Below are 21,234 nucleotides of genomic sequence, written 5' to 3' on the forward strand. Positions count from 1 at the left end.
CTGTAATAATCTGAACAATAAAGATTTATTTAAAAAAATCTGTTGTTAATCCTCACTGAAGGATATTTTCCTATTGATTTTCAGAGAGTAGGAGGAAGGGAGGGAGGGAGAAAGGGAGGAGAGAGAAACATTGATGAGAGAAAGACACACTGATTGGTTGCCTCCTGAATGTGCTCCCATTTGGGGGTGGGTGGGTAGGGGGCTTTCGAACCTGCAACCCAGGTATACGCCCTTGACTGGGAATCGAACCTGCAGGCTGATGCTCTTAACAGCTGCGAACGGCCAGGGCAAGGGCAGGTGACTTTTTAAAAAGGCTTTTAGCCAAAACCGGTTTGGCTCAGTGGATGGAGCGTCGGCCTGCGGACTGAAGGGTCCCGGGTTCGGTTCCGGTCAAGGGCACGTAACTTGGTTGCGGGCACATCCCCAGTGGGGGGTGTGCAGGGGGCAGCTGATCGATGTTTCTCTCTCATCGATGTTTCTAACTCTCTATCCCTCTTCCTTCCTCTCTGTAAAAAAATCAATAAATAAAAAAAAAATAAATAAAAAAAAAAATAAAAAGGCTTTTAGAACTATTTGTTTTTTTTCAAGCCTATGTATTACTTGATTAAAATAATTTTTAGCCCTAACTGGTTTGGCTCAGTGGATAGAGCGTCTGCCTGCGGACTCAAGGGTCCCGGGTTCGATTCTGGTCAAGGGCATGTACCTTGGTTGCGGGCACATCCCCAGTGGGGGGTGTGCAGGAGGCAGCTGATCGATGTTTCTCTCTCATCGATGTTTCTACCTCTCTATCCCTCTCCCTTCCTCTCTGTAAAAAATCAATAAAATATATAAAAAATATATATATATACCATGAATCTACCCTTAAAAAAAAATAATAATTTTTAAAGTGCAAGTTAATAATATAGGTGGTTAGGAATCAGCAAAAAATGTGCAGGTAGTATCTGAATAATAAAAGTTGGGGAAATACTGCAGGGCACAGGAACAACTATCTTCCTTTGAACCAATTAGGTATTGCATTAAAAGAGGAAACACTTTGAAGTTTCTGATGATAGCTCGGATACCCACATAATTTATCATCCAAACTGAGACAATTCTGAGAATTAAAAAAACACCGGAATACCATTAATAATTACACAGGCGCTCAGCTGGCGTGGCTCAGTGGTTGCGCGTCGACCTACAAACCATGAGATTACGGTTCGACTCCCAGCTGGGGCACATCCGCAGGGGAGTGTGCAGGGGGCAGCTGATCATTCTCTCTCATCATTGATATTTCTATCTCTTTCTACCTCTCCCTTTCTCTCTGAAATCAATAAAAATATATATTTAAAAAAAATTACACAGGAGCAGAAGGTGGATAGTTTCAGGACAGGCAGGACTTCCCGTCATCCTAAGTATAGCCTGGATAAAAATCTTTTCAAACCAAGAAAGGGAGTCATGAAAGCTCAGAAATAATCACCATCATTCCCTGGATGCCTATGATATGCCAGGCACTAATTAAACTCGGTAATAGGGATAAAAAAATAAACATAAAAAAGTAGATAACAGAGTAGACTATAAAAGTTGAATAAGCAAGAATAAACGAATCCCAACCTGTCCAGGCATTTACTTCCTTCTTTACCCCTCTTTACTTAAGAGAACAAAGCATTATTTAAACCTTTCCCTATCTCCCTCCAGAGATAAAGGAACCATAAGAACTGAGATGAACATTATCGGGGGAAAGTAGTATGGGAATTGCCTATATTTCTTAAGTCACAGCAGATAATTGGCTAGTCTTGGAAAGCAATCCAGAGCAAAAAATTTGTCCATGACAAAAAAGCAGCAGAGCCAGAGAGCAGCACTCAGGAGAAGCACTGACACTACAGGTTAGTTTTCTCCAAGAGCAAAAATTTTCTTTTTAGGGTTGGAGTCTCAATCCTGACAGGTTGAGTCACATAAATTAATGCATTGGATCAGCATTCTTTTTGAAAACAGCTGGTATTTTCCCAGCAGGAGTGGTTCAGTTGGTTAAGCATCCCTAATTCCATGAATCAAAAGGTCACCTGTTTGATTCCTGGTAAGGGCACATGCCTGGGTTGTAGGCTTGATCCTCAGTAGGCAGCTGATTGATTTTTCTCACATCAATGTTTCTTTCTTCCCTCCCTCTCCCTCTCAAATAAAAATATGTTCAAAAAAGAAAACAGCTGTGATTTTGATATTTTACGGAATTCTTTTGGGATAAAAGGCAGATAGACTGAAGTCCAGGATGTCCTAATAGGCAGGTCTCAAATGAATTATAGTTGTGCCTGGATATTGTATCCCTCAGTTCTCAAAGGGGCCAAGACCCCAGAATGATGGGAACCTCCCCCCTTGTATCACATACAGTACTAATCCCATTACTTGGTTAAAAATAATCACAATCATGAAAAGGTTGGGAAGCCCTGAATAAGGACCTAGTAAGTGTAAGAGGACAGAGGAGAAGACCACCGCCCCTCTCACGACCTACCACTAACATCCGGAGTTTCCTATTGCAAAAATACAAAGGTGCTGCAAACCTTTTCTGTTTGTAGCAGGTCTAATCTATATATATAAAAGCCTAAGGACGACTGGCCAGTAGCTATGACGTGCACTGACCACCAAGGGGAAGACACTCAATGCAGGAGCTGTCCCCTGGTGGTTAGTGAGCTCCCATAGCGGGAGTGCCGCTCAGTTGACCGACCCATCCTGGTGGTCCACCAGCCTGGTGGCTGCCACTCACTCCCTCAGTAGACCTGCAGGTCCAATCTCTGGAGAATGAGCCAGGCACTGACGGACCAGTGCCACCAGCACAATCCCGACAGCACTGCCGGCCTCCTGGAAGTTGGCCTCGGGCACTGTGGCCACTTCCCCTCCCTAGATGCTCCACAAGAAACGATATAAAAGAAGCCACCAGGAGGCTCCCGACAACCGGTGGGAACATCAGCGAGACGGATCCCGATCCGGGCTGGCAAGGGCATCCCACTGCATGCCCGGAGGGCCGAATGCTTTCCGGCCCCCCACCCGCCTTGGAACGGGCGCCAGGCGCAGGGCTCATGGCTGGTGAGCGTCACTGCGGAGGCATGAGACTCTCCCAATCAGGACTGACTGGGCACAAGCCCATAGCAGGCCCAGCAGGACCGGGATGAGTGGGAGCAGCAGGCAGGAGCAGCAGGCAGCATTGGACTGCCGGTTTCGGCACAATCCCCACAGGCCACGCTAAGGGACCCCACCAGTGCATGATTCATGCACCGGGCCTCTAGTTTTAAAATAAGAGGCAGGATTGGACTAGACTCAAACATCCCAGAGTCATAAAACAAGTTCTAGACACTATGGAGGTCTCCTGTTTGATTTTTGGCAGAGCCTTTTTTCTCAGGTATTAGATTTAATGTTTTAAAAATTTCTATTCAATTAAAAGTGTGTGGTACTGCAATTGTTTTTAGGACATAAGTTATGAAATCTGTAAGTAAGAAATATATCTTATTTGCAGTAGCTCCACAATATATATCTAACCCAAACTCAACTTGATGACCGGCCAGTAGCTATGACGTGCACTGACCACCAGATAGGTGAGATTAAGAGCCACATTAGTTCCCACTCTTATTTAAAAAAAAAAAAAAGGTGAGGGGGCAGTCATAGCTTTCTGGTTTTCTACAATTCTAGGTAGTTGAAGAGTTTGATCTACCTTGTGTTAGCTTGTGCAACCACACAGTTCTGAAAGGCTTATGCTTAAAAGTATCTAAGACTAAAAAGTGGATGTGGAACCCAAGCTAACTTCTTAGTTATCTATATATATAAAAGCCTAAGCGATGGTTACAACTGAACGACCAGTTGCTATAATGCACACTGACCACCAGGGAGCAGACGCTCAACGCAGGAGCTGCCCCCCTGGTGGTCAGTGTGCTCCCACAGCCAACCTCCCCTGGCCGGCCAACCTCGCGTGGTCCCTCCCTGCAGCTGGCAGGCCTTGATTGCCTGATTGGGGCCAAGCCCCGGGCTGGAACGGGAAACCGGGTGTGAGTGGCAGCAGACGCAGCCCCTTTCCTGAGGGGGGCCAAGGACCAGCTCGCTCCTTGGGGCTGGCGGCCAACCTCCCATGCCCTGTCCCTGCCCCCAGCCGACAAGCCCCGATCAGCCTGCCACCCACCTGCCATGGTGGCAGTGTGACAGTGAGGGAGGAGTGGGGGAGGCAGGGAACCACACGGTGGCGAATCAGCGTCCGGCATCCATTCCCTCCATGCCTGGCCAGGCAACCATTGCCTCCTCTCCCGACCCCGCAGTGACCTTTGGGCCCCGATCGGCCCTGATCACCAGCCAGGCCTAGAAACCCTACCTGTGCAAGAATTTTGTGCACCGGGACTCTAGTTTTTGTCATAATAGAGGTTTGAAGATGAGAGCTGACAACACAAGCTTGGGAGTTACATAGTAAACTTCAAGTTCTTCTCTTATTTCAATGACAGTTTTCTTAAAGGAAAAAGTGCAAACAAACCAAATATAGCATGCACCTACATATTTTACTCTTTCTGGACAGCAAGAGAATAAACAACCAGAAATTATCCCAAAAACTATGATCTCTGCTTAAGCAGATCAGAATGAAAGCACTCTACTAGAAAGACTGTGCATACAGAAATTTTACAAGTAGGTTCTGAGCATAGTTATTAAAATTTAATTATAAAAAAGTCAATGTGAATAAATTTTATAATAAGCCAAAAATTTTGCTGAGTAATTTTTGTGACTTGGCAACTTTATAATGCCAGGGTCTTATCAACATCTACCAATCCCCCTTTCAAATGATGTCACTAGTTAAATAGGTGGGCCAACATAAATTTTAATTATTTTTGAGAAACAAAAAATGGGGGCCAACAAATGAACTTCCATGGATTTAAAGACTGTCACTTGAGATTAAGTTTGCCAATTTGTCTTTAGGCCCCAAGTTTTTCCTAGTTTCATGCTTTGCATTTAATTATCACATAGGGGAATGGTGAGCTCTAAATTGATCTGTTTTCATGAATGGCTTCAAAAGGATAAATAATTTGATAAACTCTGAATTACCCAGACTAGAAACAACCTCCACATCAAAGGTATATGATTGTGGGGTCTCTGGGGAGAAGAGAGGGCTTTTGATTATTACCAGCACATTAGCACGTATTAATCTTTAAAAGATATTGGGACCTTTAGAGTTTTTCTAACATGCATCATGTTCAAATTTTAAAATGTGACATTTGTTAAAAACTAACAAAAAATTTTAAAAATAAATTTTATGTTTAGGACTTGTCTAGCATAAAGTCCTTATTTTTGCTTTTCATAAAATGTAACTTTTGTGAAAATTATCTAATTTTATTTTCAATTATCTAATGCATTTTATCTTCAATTACCTAATGCATTTCTCCTCAAAAGAAGAAACATGCACAGGAACGTTTAATGTGAATGGCAGGGAAATGATCAATTTTAATAGTTTGGTTTTTAGTAGAGGATCAATTTGGAAGGCAACTTACAATGCTGAAATCAGAACTAAACATTTTTTGCCAGGACGTTTTTTCAGGTCTTAAAGTCTTTATTAGCTTATCTTCTCTGGATGACAGAGTTCAGAGGCCAGACTTAATCTAAACAGCTCAGGCTGCACCACAGGATGCAACCAAATGTTTGAATTGACAAATTACTTTCATAAGAATAAATTTTAACAGTGAACGTTTTTCAAGCAACAAAATTGCTTTAAAAGACTGGGAATTGCAACAGCTCTTTTTCTGTAAACATGCCCTGGACACTCTACCAAGGAGGAAAACTAATCAGGTTTCATGCATCACATCGTTTTTTGTATTACTAATGCCTGCAGGTTTTCAGCGTTTTCTGTTACCCACAGCAGGGCCTAGAACATGAGGCGGTTGCAGGTAAACAGTATTTGTTTAACTGTAGCAAAAGGCCCGCAAAGAATAAACGCGAAGAGCCCGATTCACATCCTTCGCCCCTCTGTCCATCCTTACCGAAGATTGTTGTAATTCTGGCGGGACCTGGGGGGAATACTCTGGTTCGGGAAGGACAGAGCGAGTGCGTGGGTGTGTGTGAACACTGCAGGAGGGGGCGGCAAGACGTGATCACCGAGTGGGAGGGAATGATGATGCAAGCCTCTTCTAGGGCGGGAAGAAACTACGAGAGGTGGCTGTTATGCATGACCCGGGCCGGCACGCGGAGAAGATGGTGGTGGCCGCAGGTGACTGCGGGGGATTCCCTGTTACGGGGCAGCGCTCGTGGCCGCCTGAGGTGAATGCTCCTGGAGCAACTAAAGGGGCGCGACACTGAAACCGGGATTTCTCGAAGGAAAGGAAAAAAAGGGCGCCGAGAAACGGGGTTATTATGGGATGTAAAAGAGGGGCTCCCTAGGGAAAATTACGGGATCTATCTCACCCGCCAATTGCTGTACAGTCTCTTCACTCGCCGGTAATAAGCATCTTTATCCAGAGTCACAGCCATAGCCACAGACGCCGCTCCTCCTCGGGTCCCGAGATTCACGCGAGGTCCCGGCTCCACCACCCGCTCTCGGCCCCGGAATCCCGCACTCTCCCAGTGACCCGGAAGTATCGACCTCAAAGATGCCCTTTCCGCTTCCGGGTCCCGACAGCGCTGAGTTTTGCTTTTTAAAAAAAATTCTCCCTCGGGAGGTTAATGGGAAGAAGGGAGAATGGGGAAACCAACAAAATGTGCAAAGTCTAGATTTTCGCGGGATTTTCTTGTTAACTTAGTAACCGCACGCTAGTCGACGTCATCACGTGACGCTCTGCCTCCGCCCTTACTCTCCGCAGGGCCGCAGTTCCCAGGAGCTCCGAGTTTTCGCCGAGGCGGCCGCGGCTGGGGAAAGCTAAGGGGGCGGGAGGCCTGACGCGCTGGCCCCGCCCCTCACAAGCTACCGCGCGCTGGTGGGACGGCCCCACCCATTGTCAAAGGAAGGGGAAGCAGAAAGAGCGGGATCTGGCGTGGGAGTGGTACGTTCCGCTCCTAGAAATGGTGGGGAAGGAAAAGCCTCTGCTGCTCCAGGGCTGGAAAAATCTTCGATGTCAGGATGCTGGGTCAGGGTCTCCACGAAGACAAGGAGAGCTCAAATCAGGGAGAGGGAGCCCATCCTCCCAATGAAACTACCACACAAGTTATGGGGTAAGGACAGAAAGGGGGGAAAAATGCCCAGGCTTCATCAGAGCTCTGGAATGGTAGGGGGAAGGGTTGTAAGAAACAAATGGCTTAAGAGGATTCAACCCCAAAGTCCTGACATTCTCTTGCCAGTCTCCTTGCAGCAGTTCAGTGACACCACTTCAGGCTTCCCTAAAGCAGTTACTTAATTTGAAACAAAAGTTTTGTGATTCTTGCCGAAATTCTTCCATCTCTTCTCAGAACTTGGGAGTTTGAATCTGGAACATTTTGCCTACTATTTAGCTTAATTCCCTTGCCTTTAGCAATCTGGACAGCCTACACTTACATATAACCTTTAATGGAGTACAAATGACTGCCCTATCCAAGTTAACTTGGCATGAACAGTAATGGACTTTCGGAAAGTGGTGTTGAAATCACCCAGCATGAACAGCAATACTTAAAATTAATATTTATATTGGATTTGAGCAGATGTAGAACAAGGGAAGAGTGGGGAAGGATTAACTTAAATTTATTAATGCCAAGGGAAGGAAGGTAACAGTTCCTGACCCTCCCGCTGTATCCACAGTTCAGCCAGGAACAGGCTCTGCCAGAGGCTAGGGCCAGCGCTACATAGTCTGTGGTTAATGGAGGTTTCTAGGGAGGGGTGAGCACCTCAGCTGCTCTAGTCTCCTTTCCTTCCCCAGAAATGAGGAAGTGGTCGTGTATTATTTAAGGAGTTCCCCTGCCCACCCAATCCGCTCAAATTTGGAAGCAATTAGGTATAAGTTTTCTTTTTCCTTTCACCTCCTTGAGTGGGAGTCTTGGGTTTTCCCACATCTCCCCTGCCCCTCCCACTTTTCCATAGTCCAAGGGCCAGAGTAAATGAAAATACAGCAGCCACCCAAGCAATGGGGACCAAGCTGAGGCTTCAGTCATCAGCATCTTCGCTGGAGTCTGAGTTGGCTGGCATCATAGGATCATCAATGAGTGAGAAGTCCCTTTCTGAGCTATCATAGCCCTGAGATAAATCATCATCATCATCTTCATCCTCATCGTCCTCATTGTCCTCAGGTTGCAGTGATGGCAACCTCAAGGCAGTACCAGAGGTGGTAGAGGCTGGTGAAGAAGGATAACCAGTGGCTCTCAGGCCTGGATGGTGATGGTGATGATGGTGGGGGTGGGGGTGGGGGTGGTGGTGGTGGTGGTGAAGCATGGTGCTGGAGTCTACATGAGGGGATGATGTTGCACCACCCATCACAAACGGCATAAAAGGCAAAGATGCAGAAGCAGCACTGCTATGACCCAGAGATGACACAGACTGTAGACCACTACTGCCGTGCTGGAAGGTATTGTGCAGAGACAGGGAACCAGTGCCTCCACCCTGCATCAGGGCCATCATCTTAGAAAGGTCTGGTCGCATCCTACGGGCTCGCTTCTTACTGTTGTCTGGTGCAATAGGCCCTGGCAAAACCCGATTGAATACAGTTTCAGCATGGTGACTCTGCGAAGAAGAACAAAAAAAAAAGGAGTAAAAAGAAGGGGGAAAATGAAACAAAAGTAAACAGAGTTCTAGGAGCAAATGCTGGAAGTAGTTGGCCGAGGCATTCTGATGCTAAGATCAAGGATTTCATACTGATATTCATGTCCAGAGTTTTGCTTTTTTCCCATGAGTACATTGTACTTTTACTCTGGCCACCTACTACACAAATGCTTACCTTTGTTATGAGGTGTCTGAGTAAGACACTGAATCAATACTTGTACAGTATACTTTACTGACAGCAGTTTGTTCACATGATCTTACCATGTGAAGTGCCTCACAACTGTACTGATATTTACGATACTATCCTTCATTATCAGATCAGAGTGGGTAAACCAAAGAGAGTTCAGGTTACACTTTTGGATGTCTACAACACCAAAAAGATTGTGGCTAGCTCCTCACCAAATGTATTATGTTTTTCACAATGATAAAAATTTACGTATCTGCTGAATTTTAAATTGCTTCTTCTAGATGTTCTGACTGTAAATTTTGGTTAAGTTCACTGGTGCTGGAAATTATTACTTTTAATGCCTCTGCTTTGCTAGACATATGTATAATACTGGATAAACAGTCACTGAATTCAGACAATGGGTATCTGTGTCTCTGGACATTGCCCAATCTAAGCCTACCATCTCACATGAGACTATACCTTTCTATCTTACAAACATTTCAAAACTCTATTTGTAAAGACTTTTAAAATATTATAATAGCACTTAAACTCCAATAATAAAGTATGTAGTGCTAGATACAGTGATCAATTCTATATAAGAATTCTGTACTAGTCATGATTTTCTGTGATTTCCTATGATCCTTTCTTTCTTAAGAATTATAAATGGACTATAAAGAATTAGCAAAAGTAGTTGAGGTAACACTATTTTTAGAATTAAAGGAAGAACAGTATTTTTTTTTTTTACAGGCTGCTCTACAATGATCAATTCAAGATAGAGAAGGTACCAGCCTTTAGCCATCAGCCTCCCATATCAACTATTCTCCCTATTACCCACTTGGTCCCATGGAGGCTAAGAGGAAAAATGAAAACATTATTTTATATGAAACAATATTTATATGAAACTATTTATATGCAACACTTTCACCAAAATAAAATAAGCCTCATAAAAAAATATATGCAAAATAATGTTCTAAGAATTTGTTAAATACAAAATATATTGTTCATTTAGAAATCAATTTTAAGAGAAATCATGTAAAAAGATGTAAAATGATCAAATGAATAATGATTAAATAAAGTGAGTATGCAAAAGTGCTAATCCATTATAAATGACTGCTTACCAAACCAAACCATGATTTATCTGTTTAAAAACTACAACTATTGCCCGGCCAGCATGGCTCAGTGGTTATCAACTTATGAACTGGGAGGTCATGGTTTGATTCCCAGTCAGGCTCGGCATGTGAAAGGCAGCCTATCAATTCTCTCTCATCAATGATGTTTCTGTCCCTCTCCCCCTCTCCCTTCCTCCTTGAAATCAATAAAAATATATTACAAAAAAAAAAAAAAATACAACTATTACCCAAAGTAAGAAAAACACAGCCAAGGGAAACTTTTGCAGTTTTATGTTGGTGGAAAGGATATGGGTACTTAATCCAGAAGGTCTGTAACCAGATAAAACACAGATATACCTGAAAATAATAATAACCTACTGACCAATATTGTTATGATAAAACTATAAAAACATGACTTTCTGTTCTTTTTCTATTACTGGCATATTATTAGTGATTCTCAACTCAAACCCCATGACTGTTTTCCTTAGTAGGCCCCAAATCACGTCTAAAATACACAGAATCATAAAACTTTTAGAAATTATGTGGTCCAAACCTCTCTTTTCAGGCAGGCTGTGCAAAAAGAAAAGGTTAAAGGATTTGCTGAAAAACCTCTTAGTCAGTAGAAGAGTAGGATAAGGCTTTGAATGTTCTAACACATCTTACTAATTCTTATATTTTAATAAGTTTAAAGTGCTGAAATTAAGTTTTTAGAATTTTATGCTTTTCTAGAGATAACGATGCCACCAGGACTATAAAAATACCAATAACATTACTCTGGCTTCCTTATTGGTGAAGACACATTTTCTCTGACACACATTGGAAAAAAGATAAATAGCATTAAATTTCTCCAGTCACATCTAATGTGGGAACAGAGCGGTAATGCCTCAGTCTCACTTACCTTTTTTCCATTCCTAGAGTTGGAGGTCTGTACTGGATCCATTCCCAAACAGTTCAATTCTACCTTATTATTTTTTTTACATCTCTGCCACTTCTGTTTTCTGCGATCCTCCATATACTGCAATAGAAAAGCATCAGTTATCCTAGAGGAGTAAAAATCTCTCTAGAGTAATTACTAAGGTATTAGTGTCTAGTTTGACAATAAGTGCTTATTGCATGGATAAACAGAAGATTAGTCCTAGTGGAAAACTGCAATTAAGTAGATCTCTCCAGAAATTTTAGGTGGTTATATAATAATTTGATAGCAAATATTTGCCTAGCAATTTAACATGTGCTTTAACATTATTTTATTTTGATCCTTACAACTCTGTAAGGTAGGATGACTGGTAGGTACTACACCTATTTTGAAGATGCAGAAACAATGACATAATATGGCATGCTTCCTCCGTCTCACACAGCATAAAAATCAAGGGAATGATTTTAAATCTTGCTGGATGAAACTGCCACTCACCGCTAGAAATCGGGGATCGACAGCGAACTCTGGATGACCCTGTAACCACATCTCCAGTTCAGCCCGGCGAGGGGCATCCTCACCCACCAGCAAAGTACCATCCACCTTATTGATGACAGGGATCCGAGTCTCCAGGTCCACATCAAGGTGATTAGGCTCTTCCATGCACTCCACCTCCAGCTGCAAACCCAGAATCCACCCCCATGAGCACATACTCTTCTTTGGGGCAGGAAGGGAGGGGGAGCAGAGCCAATGGTAGCCATAAAACAACTCTAACATCTTCTAGTCCCTCAATCCCAAGTGCCTTCACCATTACTGAGAATAAAAAGCTCTTATCTAATCAATTTGTTAAAGACTTTCTCTACCACTCACCTCAACTAGCTTCTTTCTGTTCCCCTTCTTCTTATGAAATAGAGGATGTCCATCTCCCATTACTCCATTAGCCATCAACTTGTGCTTCTGGAATGTTAGCTTCAATCCTTCCTCCTAGTAAGACAACCCACCAACCCAAGATGTCATATGGCACATGTTTTTAAAATAAGGATTAAGCTTTGGGGGACTTGGAGTAGAGTCATCTTCTGACTCAATGATAGTGAAAAGGCCATTGCACCAAAGGGCAGAAATTAGAAATATAACAAAATGTATATGCTTTTTCTTGATTTCAGAGAGGAAGGAGGAGAGAGGGATAGAAACATTAATGATGAGAGAGAATCAATGATCAGCTGCCGCCTGCACACCTGCTACTGGGGATTCAGCTTGCAATCCTCAGCAGGTCCCCTGACCAGGAATCGAACTGGAGACCTCTTGGTTCATGGATCAGTGCTCAACCACTGAGCAACACCAGCTGGGCTAGCTCGAATTTTTTTTCCTCCTTTCATTTTTAAAGTTAGCTAACCAAATGAGTTTAGTGAAAGGAGTTAGCATGAACTGTAACTTCCTTCCCCATTTCCCAATACCTAAATGCGAAGCTTACATCTTTGATCTGAACTGTAAACTCCTTCTCATCCATGCCTCGGCGAAGTTTGGTGAACTGAGCTGCTGCTGTGGTGACTGCGGAAACTTCCTCCTCTGCCATGGAAGCTGCACTGCTACTTCGTGGTGTGGGGACTGGAGAGTCACCATATTCTCCTGGAGTCAATGAAGGACTGTCTAACAAGTGGTTGCCTGGCCCCAAAATTCCTCCTGTTATCATTTCCTGACTTCGGCGGCTAGAAGGCCACTTCCCTGAGAGTACAGCCTGGCAGACGAGGTCAATACGGTTTATCAGGACACGATCCTGAGTGGGGAAAAAGAAGTCAACACTGGTTTTAGGGCCTGAATATTAGCTATGAGATTTTGTGATAATCACAATGCCACCATTATCAAGATGGGTACAATCATAAGGCAGAAAGGAGGGAGGTAATAGTATCAGAATCCTAATTCAACTTTTATAAAAAAACATGTAGCACTAAACACAATCAAAGAAAATCAGAACCATTTGTTCCTTGTTTCTTGTGTGTTACACTATATTTCTAGACTCTACGTGACCAGGAATGAGGCTATTACCTTGGGCCACTCAGAGGCTCTTTGTCTTTCTTGTAGCAGCAGAAGCTCAGGGGTCATTTGTTCTCCATCATCATTTGGGAATCCATCTTGGGACATAGTGAGGGACAGGAGACTCTCTTCATCATAGAGCTTTGAGTGGGACCTGTCAGCAGCTAGAGATCATACAGAATGTGTGAGCAAAGATGAAAGAATAAGGTTACATAGGAATGGTATTATATAGGCTTTTAAATAAAGACTCGGAGAGTAACAGATCTCTTTGGATATTCTATCAAATCAAAATCTGAATTTCTTTCAGAGGATGCATTTAGAAAAGAAGGGGAAGAGTAGAGATGGGGGTAATAGGGAAGAAGGTCAACAGCCTGTCACATGCACTCACTTAGCTTCTCTTCCTTCTCGTCCTCACTCTCATCAGTGCTAGAGCTGGAGCTGGATGAGGATGAGGAAGAAGAGGATGATGGTGACAGCTTGCTCAAGTCCAGCTCAGAGTCTGAATCATCCTCATCTTCCAGTTTGACTGGTAGGACACTCCGGGAAACCAGAGAAGTGGTATCAGAGGAGGCGACTCGCATCTCATAGACTTGAGGGGTTGGTCGGCTCCTGGCTACCATGTCATGCTCTAGCTTTAAAGTTAGACTGTCCAGACGGGGGCCCTGGGCAGCTGTCTCCTCAGGTTGCTTTTCAACAGGAGCATCTGGGCGCAGGGGCAATGGTGAGGCAGTGCGCGAGGTATACTGCTGGTGTAGCAGTGGAGTAGAGCAGCGTGACAGGGATGGAGCTGGTGCTCCTGCTTGATGGTTCTGCATATAATTCATTCGGGCAGCCAGAAAAGAGAAATCTGGGTCCTGCATGATGTTGCAATCTGTTTGGCTCACCCCATGACGGGCTGCCCCTCGTAGAAGCTCCCCATCATGTCGAACAGGCTCCCACCATTTGGGCAATTCAGGACCTGGAGGCTGACATAATGCCAGCCGATCTTCTAAAAGGGGGTGGCATAAAACTTGTTCCCGTAAGCGCCGAAGCAATTCGATACGGTAGAGAGTTCGTGAGGCCCTCTCCTCAGTGATGGGCTCAATAAACAGATTAGGGTCTGGAGGCTCTGCAAGAGATAAATGTGGAAGGAGAAATGAGCCACGATTGATTCTGTCACCATCCATCCTGACACTCATCCAAAAATCTCTAGTTTTGCTTACCATCTCCAGCTGCTGGGGGAAGACGGCACACTTGGCGGCACATGGCCACAAAGCCATGGAAATACTTGGTAAGGCTTTCGTCTGTTTTTTTGTCCAGTCGAGCAAAAGTGCGGAAGCGATCCCAATGGAATTGCATGGTGTCGGGGTCATACTCCACACCAAAGGTAGACACTACTCGATAGAAATCAGTTTGTTCACGCCTTGTCCATCTACAAAGGGAAGAGGAATCAGACAACAGTGATCAGAAGAATATAGGGAAACTGGTTATTTCTTAGTGTGGCTTAGAGTATCTGAACACACAAAAATGAAATTAGGGGGAAAATAAAGGCCCAGAAGATAGCAGAAGAGGTAGTTAAGAGGTAGTCTGTAACGTGAGAATTTAATAATTAGCAAATAATTATTATTTATGGGGAAAATGATGTGAGCAAATAATGAGAATGTCTATACAGGAGATCTTCCTGGGAGTTATAATTATGCAGAAAGTGAAGTTTATGTCAAAGAAGTGTAACAATTAAGAGCAAAGAAGATGGTCCCTCTTTAGAGAATTTCAAATAAATTCTTCCTAACATGCTTTTCAATATAGGGCTATAGTAAAGACAAGCTTATAGTTTAGCCCAAATTCCCAGCCATATTTTACCGTTGTTGTTTTTCCCGCCGTGCAATTTCTTTTAGCTTGAAGGCTGCCTCACAACGTCGCCGTCTCCGGTCCCCACGTTCTGCAGCTTCTATCTTCATCTGCTCTCTCTTGTAGCTACGCTGATAGGCTGTGACTAGACGCCGAAGCCTAGCTGTCAGGGCAGAGCCTGGAGGCCAGAATAGATGGCCTGGCTGTTGGGTTACCTGGGCTGTGGGAACCAAAGTAGAATGAAAAAGAAGTACAGGAAAGACAGTACATCATACTGGTAATTCAACCCACCCAAAGGCAAAGTTCTTAGAAATCCCAGAATAGGATAGAATCAGTTGTTAATTCCCCAAACTCACCATCCCACACAAATTGTACTAGGTGACCTAGACATTTACCTTCTTCTCCATCAATTACTGAGATCTCCTCATCCATCATCATCAAAGGATCACCCTAGAGAAGGAGATCCACCCCACAGGATGGAGGGAAGAGGGAAAGGGGAAGAAGTTGATACTCTGAAATCACTTTCTCAAGTGTGTCCTTCTATAGTACCAAGGGATCAAGAACATTTTCTAATGAAAGGAACCCTCACAAAAAATTGGAAGTAACTAAGTGAATAAGAAAGAAGAACCTGAAAAGTCAGTTCTTATTAATGGCTTGAAGATAACAGAATTCAGGAACTTATTAAAAATAATATTTTCCAATGTCCAGTTTAGGTCTTCCACAAAGTCATCCCTGATCTCCCCCAGAAGCATTACAATCATTTCTATAATACTTTATATTCTCAAATGGTAATTACTTTTCATTTTGTATTATAAATTAGTCAATATACTTCAGGATTCAAGGAATGGGAGAATACTTAACTATTTAGTAAGAGATAAAATAGACTTAAATGACAGTTCTCACCTCATCATCTTGGTCCTTTGGGGGACCCTGGAGTGGTTTATATTCAGGATCTTCACAATCCTTATCAAAGTCAACCCTAAAATTACACAGAGGCATGAGAAAATGTTAGCAACGTATCTTTTTTCACTAAGAGGAACCTAGGATGAAGAGCTGGCCAAACATACAATCCAGCATGGAATAGTCTTTTTTTTTCATGCTGGAAGGAAAGGCAGGCCAGGTGCTAAGCTCTGAGTAAGTTAGGCACAGCATCCAAAAGAATAAAAAACGGAGAAATTGACAAAGTGCACTCTAAATTGCTTTAATTTAAAAATGAAACACCAACAAGCACACTTGTTGTCTCTTGGTAGCCCTGTTTATTGTTTAACCGATTACCCACTTCCTTCCCAACTATATACTTTTATTTCATTCGAATGACCCATGCTGGTTAATCTTTACAACTTTGCTCTACTGAGCAGAAGATTGACATAATAAATAAATCATTTATTATTGCAATGAATAAACAGTCCAATTTCCTTTGAGAGTCCTTCACTAAGCAACCTGAGGTTATGATCATCAAAGAGAAACCTCTCAACCATGAAGATGTGTGGGTATTCATGAACTAAGCCAACTCTCTCACATGCCTCTCAGGTCTCCACATGAGAAGTTTTGTTCAACTCACTGGCACCCAAGTAGGGCAACACTGCCCCACCTGGTGGCTCAGTATTAGCATGGCAACTCATCATTGAGGCATGTATCCAGGCAGAGTAATGCCTTTACGTCAACGCACCATTAAGAGATGATAAACCAGAGCTAAAATTTCCTAAGGCTCTACCACATAAGTGGTATGGAAGAGCTACAGGGCTATTATCTTTTAAGAAGACCAGTTATCCTTTCAGCTACTGTGGCTGTACAGAAAAGTATTGCAAAGAAAATGGAACAGAACATCAAATAAGCCAATTGGGAGTAACATTAATTTTCACCCTTAGTTGTATCTTATGGCAATGCATGGTTTTAAACTAGTTTATGGAGTCCTTTCTGCTGGTCTCACTTTTTGTTAAGAATTTATCATTCATAAGTATAACCACCATTAAGAATCCCAATGTGTTCAGTCAAGGCTAAAGTTATCTCTTAGCACAAGTTATCTAATAGCCTTTATAGGGTTGCCAAAGAACTTTAAGAGAATTAAACACCAATGCTTACCCTTCTACTATGTCAGAGAAATTATCCAACACTCGGTGTTCTGCTGCAATAGCTTTGTCATCTGGTCGACCAGCCTTTTCCAAGAAACATAAAGCTGGGTCTGCCCTCATAGTATTATATTTTTCATAGCCTAGAAGAAAAAGGGCCATAAATTGAAGAAAATCATGGAATCACTTTGTTTTTATGCTTATTTTATATGCTTATTTTGTATATTATATGGGTTCCTTTGTTCACAATGCAAAATATAGTTTAAATGTTAACTTGGACAGTTGTTGAGTTATCCTATATAATACAAGCCTAATATGCTAAGTGTCTGGTCAACCAATCAAAGCATAATATGCTAATGATATGCTAAGGCCGCTCAACCGCTCGCTATGACATGCATTGACCACCAGGGGGCAGACAATCGGTCAACCAGTCGCTATGATGTGCACTGATCACCAGGGGGCAGATGCTCTGACCAGGTTAGCTTGCTGCTGGGGTCCGGCCGATTGGGACTGAGTGAGACGGGATGGACACGCCCTGGAGCCGTCCTGCAGTCCCTCCCCTGCTAGCCAACCTCCCATGTTCCCCAGCCCTGATTGTGCATCGGTGGGGTCCCTCGGCCTAGCCTGCACCCTCTCGCAATCCGGGACCCCTTGGAGGATGTCGGAGAGCCGGTTTCAGCTGATCCCACAGGCCAGGCCAAGGGACCCCACTGGTGCATGAATTCGTGCACTGGTCCTCTAGTATTACTATATTTAATATTTCTATAGCAATTTAGAATTATAAAGAGCTTTAATACTAGTTATTGAAAATAGGAATTTAATCAATTTTTATACATGTAACTTAGGTGGCACAACATACAGATTGGTAACAATTATTAGAGAACAGATGGAAGACTCTCTACATTGGGATTTAACTATCCATCTGGTCTTTCTTGCACATCTATTTATAGGGACAGCCATTTAATTGGCAGTCTTCCTGTTATTTTTACTACATAGATGGGGAAACTAAAAAAGTAAAAAAATTAGGGAAAAGTCACACATTTTTTCAAATGAAGGATTAAAAACTTGTACCTGCAAACAGACTGAACTTTTCATGAATGGTAAATGAATGAGTGAACACACTTTAGGATGTTTATACTCTTCTAAGTAAGCCTAAGAGTACAAATGCTCACACTTTTTCTTTTCCCATTAAACTTCTCAAAAGCATGTGGATAAGTGCATTACTTTTATTTTATAAAAGTAAACAGAGAAGTATTTTTTTTGGTAATTATTAAAAATGGATTTTTAGCCCTAACTGGTTTGGCTCAGTGGATAGAGCATTGGCCTGCAGACTGAAGGGTCGCAGGTTCGATTCCGGTCAAGGGCATGTGCCTTGGTTGCGGGCACATCCCCAGTAGGGGGTGTGCAGGAGGCAGCTGATCGATGTTTCTCTCTCATCAATGTTTCTAACTCTCTATCTCTCTCCCTTCCTCTCTGTAAAAAAATCAATAAAATATATTTTTTTAAAAAAATGGATTTTTAGAGGAGGAGGGAGAGAGATAGGGGGAGAGAGAGAAGAGAAACATTGTTCAGCTGCCTCCTGCATGCCTCCTACTGGGGATTGATCCTACAACCAGGGCACGTGTCCTGACAGGGAATCAAACCAACAATCTTTGGGTGCACGGGGAGATGCCCAACCAACTGAGCCACACCAGCAAGGGCAGGAAAAGTATTTTAAAAAAAAAAAATAATATTCCAATTCACGAAGTCAGTGGGCTGGAATTTAACACTCAATGCTTTTAATGCCTGGGATTTGTCATTAGGCAAAAATGAAGAGGAAGTATTTTCTCTCACCCCCACCTGCATTTTTATTTGACTCAAACACTATTGTTTACAGATATACCAGAAGTAGGAAGTATTCTACTTCTATAACATCCTATTTTAATAAAGGTTCAGAGTGACTCCTGAACATTTAGAAAAATGGGATGTTATAGAACACTTTCAGCAAGCCACAATAAAGTCATACAAATTAAGTACATTTAACGATAGTGAGCATACATTACCTTCCCTGATTTGTGGAACCTTAACTTAGATGCCATAACATACAGACTGGTAACAATTATTAGAGAACAGATGGAAGACTCCCTACATTGGGATTTAACTATCCATCTGGTCTTTCTTGAACATTGATATATAGAGACAGCTGCTCAGCTCTGAATATTTAAGAACTAGTTTCCCATTCAAACATAAGTTTATTGAAAATCAATCACAGAAGTCAGTTATTAGTCATGAGCATTTTGCTAAATGTTCCATCTGTGGATATAAATCTACAACAGGAAAGGAACCGACTAAAAAAAGGTACCTACCATGCTTAAACACGCCAATGAGCAGGGACTTGTCAGCCTCACTGTCCCACCATGTTGTTGGAACCTCCAGCTGATCCACTACTGGGAACCATATGTCAATCTCACTAAAGGTATAAGAGGACAACACCAAAAATCAACAGAAAACTGAAAAATAAAATGCCACATTTCTATCCGAGAAAATGGACAACTAAAAGTATACTTGGGAATGAAGGTAAAGGAAGATTACAAATATTACCTAGATGTTGGTAAAGTTAAAGTGTGTATTAAAATTTGTAATGATAATCCTAACTTGTGAAGGAGGGAATCTATCAATGTAACCACAGACAGGAAAAGGTGCGGGAGGACTAGGAAAAAAGATGGCAGGATTAAATAGAAAAAAAAAAAAAAGTAAAAGTTGAACTCTTATCAAGAGGATATTTCATTTACCATTTATCATAATGTGAATCTTGAATTTTTATAGTAAACATTTTCCTTTGGGGGAATAAATGTGTAAGAGGGCAGAGTCAGTACAGCAATGCAGGAAATTAAAATAATAATCCTTGGAGAGAGTACTACAAGTATCTTCTTTTATCCATTAATTTAAATGCTCATGCAGCTGTCTACTTCCTTCTGCAGTTATCAGATACAGAACTAAAGACCTACTAGATAGATTTTAATTATCCGGTATAAATATAATATAAATGAAATAAATAAAACAATCTTTTTTTCAATAAGGCATGGCAAGTAGAAAACTACAGAAGAACTTTACCTGGCAATGGCACCCCCTAACACCTTCTCTGCCTGGTCTCCAATCACCTCCTGCCTCAGATAGTATAGCATTCGAACCCGTAATAGCACCCTACAAAGAAGAGAGGAAGAGCTGGCTCAATAATAGTGTATAAAGTTTGAGGTGGGAAACACTTCAGTCTTGGTCAAATTCCATCCTTACTTGTTACATTGATGTTTCAAGTGTTTCTTATAACTTTCATCTTGGAACAGAGTATCAGGGTTGTATTTCCGGATCCAATCTGCCTTATGGATATCAAAAGTGCTTTGTGACTTTACTTTTTTCCCCTTGCGACCACGAGGCACAGGGATAGACAGACCTGGAGAAGGGGAAACATTGAAGACTTGGATTGAGAAAACTCCTTGGACCTGAAAAGGATTAGATAACCTAAAGAAAGATGAAAAGTGAAGAGTTGGTAATTACCAGAATGATTCTGCAATTCTTTTGTCTTGCCATTTTCAGCAGGGCTAATCAAGTCCCAAATGAAACCTTTGATATTTTCATCCCCACGATAGTGTAGAAGACAGTACACGAGGATAGCCCGGCAAATTGTCTCCACATCTCTCTCAGTCATACGTCGCTTAAAGCGTCCATGAGATAAGATATCTCGCCACCGTCCCCAACTAGAAGAACAAAAAGGAAATTATATTAATATATTCCTGGGGACTCTAATTCAATAATATCCCCCAGTCCCCAGAATCGCATATCCCAAAAAGGTGGGAGACAAAAAGATCTTGGGAAAACGTGGTAACAGAATAAGTAAAGTTTTTCCTATTGTCCCCTGTTTGAAATCTCCAACTTGGGTGCCTATCAAGATGGAGATGAACAACCTCTGATGGCAAGGTGGGTTCTTACCCATATACCAATAGGTGCTTTTCCACCCGAAAGCAGTCAGTGCGTCCATAGGTATGGTGACGGTCATGCCGGCGAGAGCGTGGCCGCTCGTCATCTTCACTTTCCAAATCAGAGAATTCTACCAGGTCGTCATCCTTCAGAGTGCTGAAGTGGCGGGTCTGTTTTCGTACTCTTGGTGTGTCAATCACCAAGTTATTCTATGTAAAGGATAGAAAGAGAAGTAACTCTTCATGATATGATCATGGGAAAGGCATTATGACAATTATGGATTGAAATAGGCTTGGATGTAACGTTTGTAGATACTCAAAGAGAGATTTTTTTTAAGACATGCTAAATAATCTGCAGGGATTCAGGAAATAAAATGAAGTGGTAAATATCTAAGCAGTTTTCTGGGGCCTACTATGTAGAAAGTTTTTTCAACAGCCTTTGTATATAATATACTATCATAAACCAAGGTCAGCATCTGAGAAACTGAGCAGCTATAAAGATTCCTGAGAGTACTATGT

At 42.3% G+C, this 21,234-nt stretch overlaps 2 protein-coding genes across 6 annotated transcripts in view; both read right to left on the minus strand.

The window, feature by feature from the left end:
• SUPT16H (SPT16 homolog, facilitates chromatin remodeling subunit) overlaps window positions 1-6,585 on the minus strand; it is a 46,178-nt gene extending 39,593 nt beyond the window's left edge. The window contains exon 1 of the mRNA XM_080686228.1: window positions 6,394-6,585. Coding sequence (XP_080542354.1) covers window positions 6,394-6,459 — 66 coding nt within the window. The 5' untranslated portion in view covers window positions 6,460-6,585. The remainder of the gene's footprint in view (window positions 1-6,393) is intronic.
• Window positions 6,586-7,623: 1,038 nt separating this feature from the next.
• Window positions 7,624-21,234, minus strand: part of CHD8 (chromodomain helicase DNA binding protein 8) — a 62,205-nt gene continuing 48,594 nt past the window's right edge. For 3 of the 5 annotated variants that reach the window (XM_080686187.1, XM_080686186.1, XM_080686183.1), the window contains 17 exons: window positions 20,729-20,925; window positions 20,297-20,496; window positions 20,036-20,216; window positions 19,856-19,945; window positions 19,108-19,211; window positions 16,776-16,905; window positions 15,597-15,672; window positions 15,089-15,143; window positions 14,706-14,913; window positions 14,069-14,277; window positions 13,255-13,974; window positions 12,879-13,030; window positions 12,307-12,609; window positions 11,706-11,819; window positions 11,334-11,513; window positions 10,824-10,940; window positions 7,624-8,611 (listed from right to left, as the gene is read on the minus strand). In XM_080686187.1, the coding sequence (XP_080542313.1) occupies window positions 8,039-8,611; window positions 10,824-10,940; window positions 11,334-11,513; window positions 11,706-11,819; window positions 12,307-12,609; window positions 12,879-13,030; window positions 13,255-13,974; window positions 14,069-14,277; window positions 14,706-14,913; window positions 15,089-15,143; window positions 15,597-15,672; window positions 16,776-16,905; window positions 19,108-19,211; window positions 19,856-19,945; window positions 20,036-20,216; window positions 20,297-20,496; window positions 20,729-20,925 (3,609 nt within the window). In that variant the 3' untranslated portion in view covers window positions 7,624-8,038. The remainder of the gene's footprint in view (window positions 8,612-10,823; window positions 10,941-11,333; window positions 11,514-11,705; window positions 11,820-12,306; window positions 12,610-12,878; window positions 13,031-13,254; window positions 13,975-14,068; window positions 14,278-14,705; window positions 14,914-15,088; window positions 15,144-15,596; window positions 15,673-16,775; window positions 16,906-19,107; window positions 19,212-19,855; window positions 19,946-20,035; window positions 20,217-20,296; window positions 20,497-20,728; window positions 20,926-21,234) is intronic. The other 2 variants (XM_080686184.1, XM_080686185.1) reach the window with 2 other exon arrangements.

This window comes from Plecotus auritus (assembly GCF_963455305.1).
Source record: "Plecotus auritus genome assembly, chromosome: 1".
In the NCBI taxonomy this organism is placed as follows: Eukaryota; Metazoa; Chordata; class Mammalia; order Chiroptera; family Vespertilionidae; genus Plecotus; species Plecotus auritus.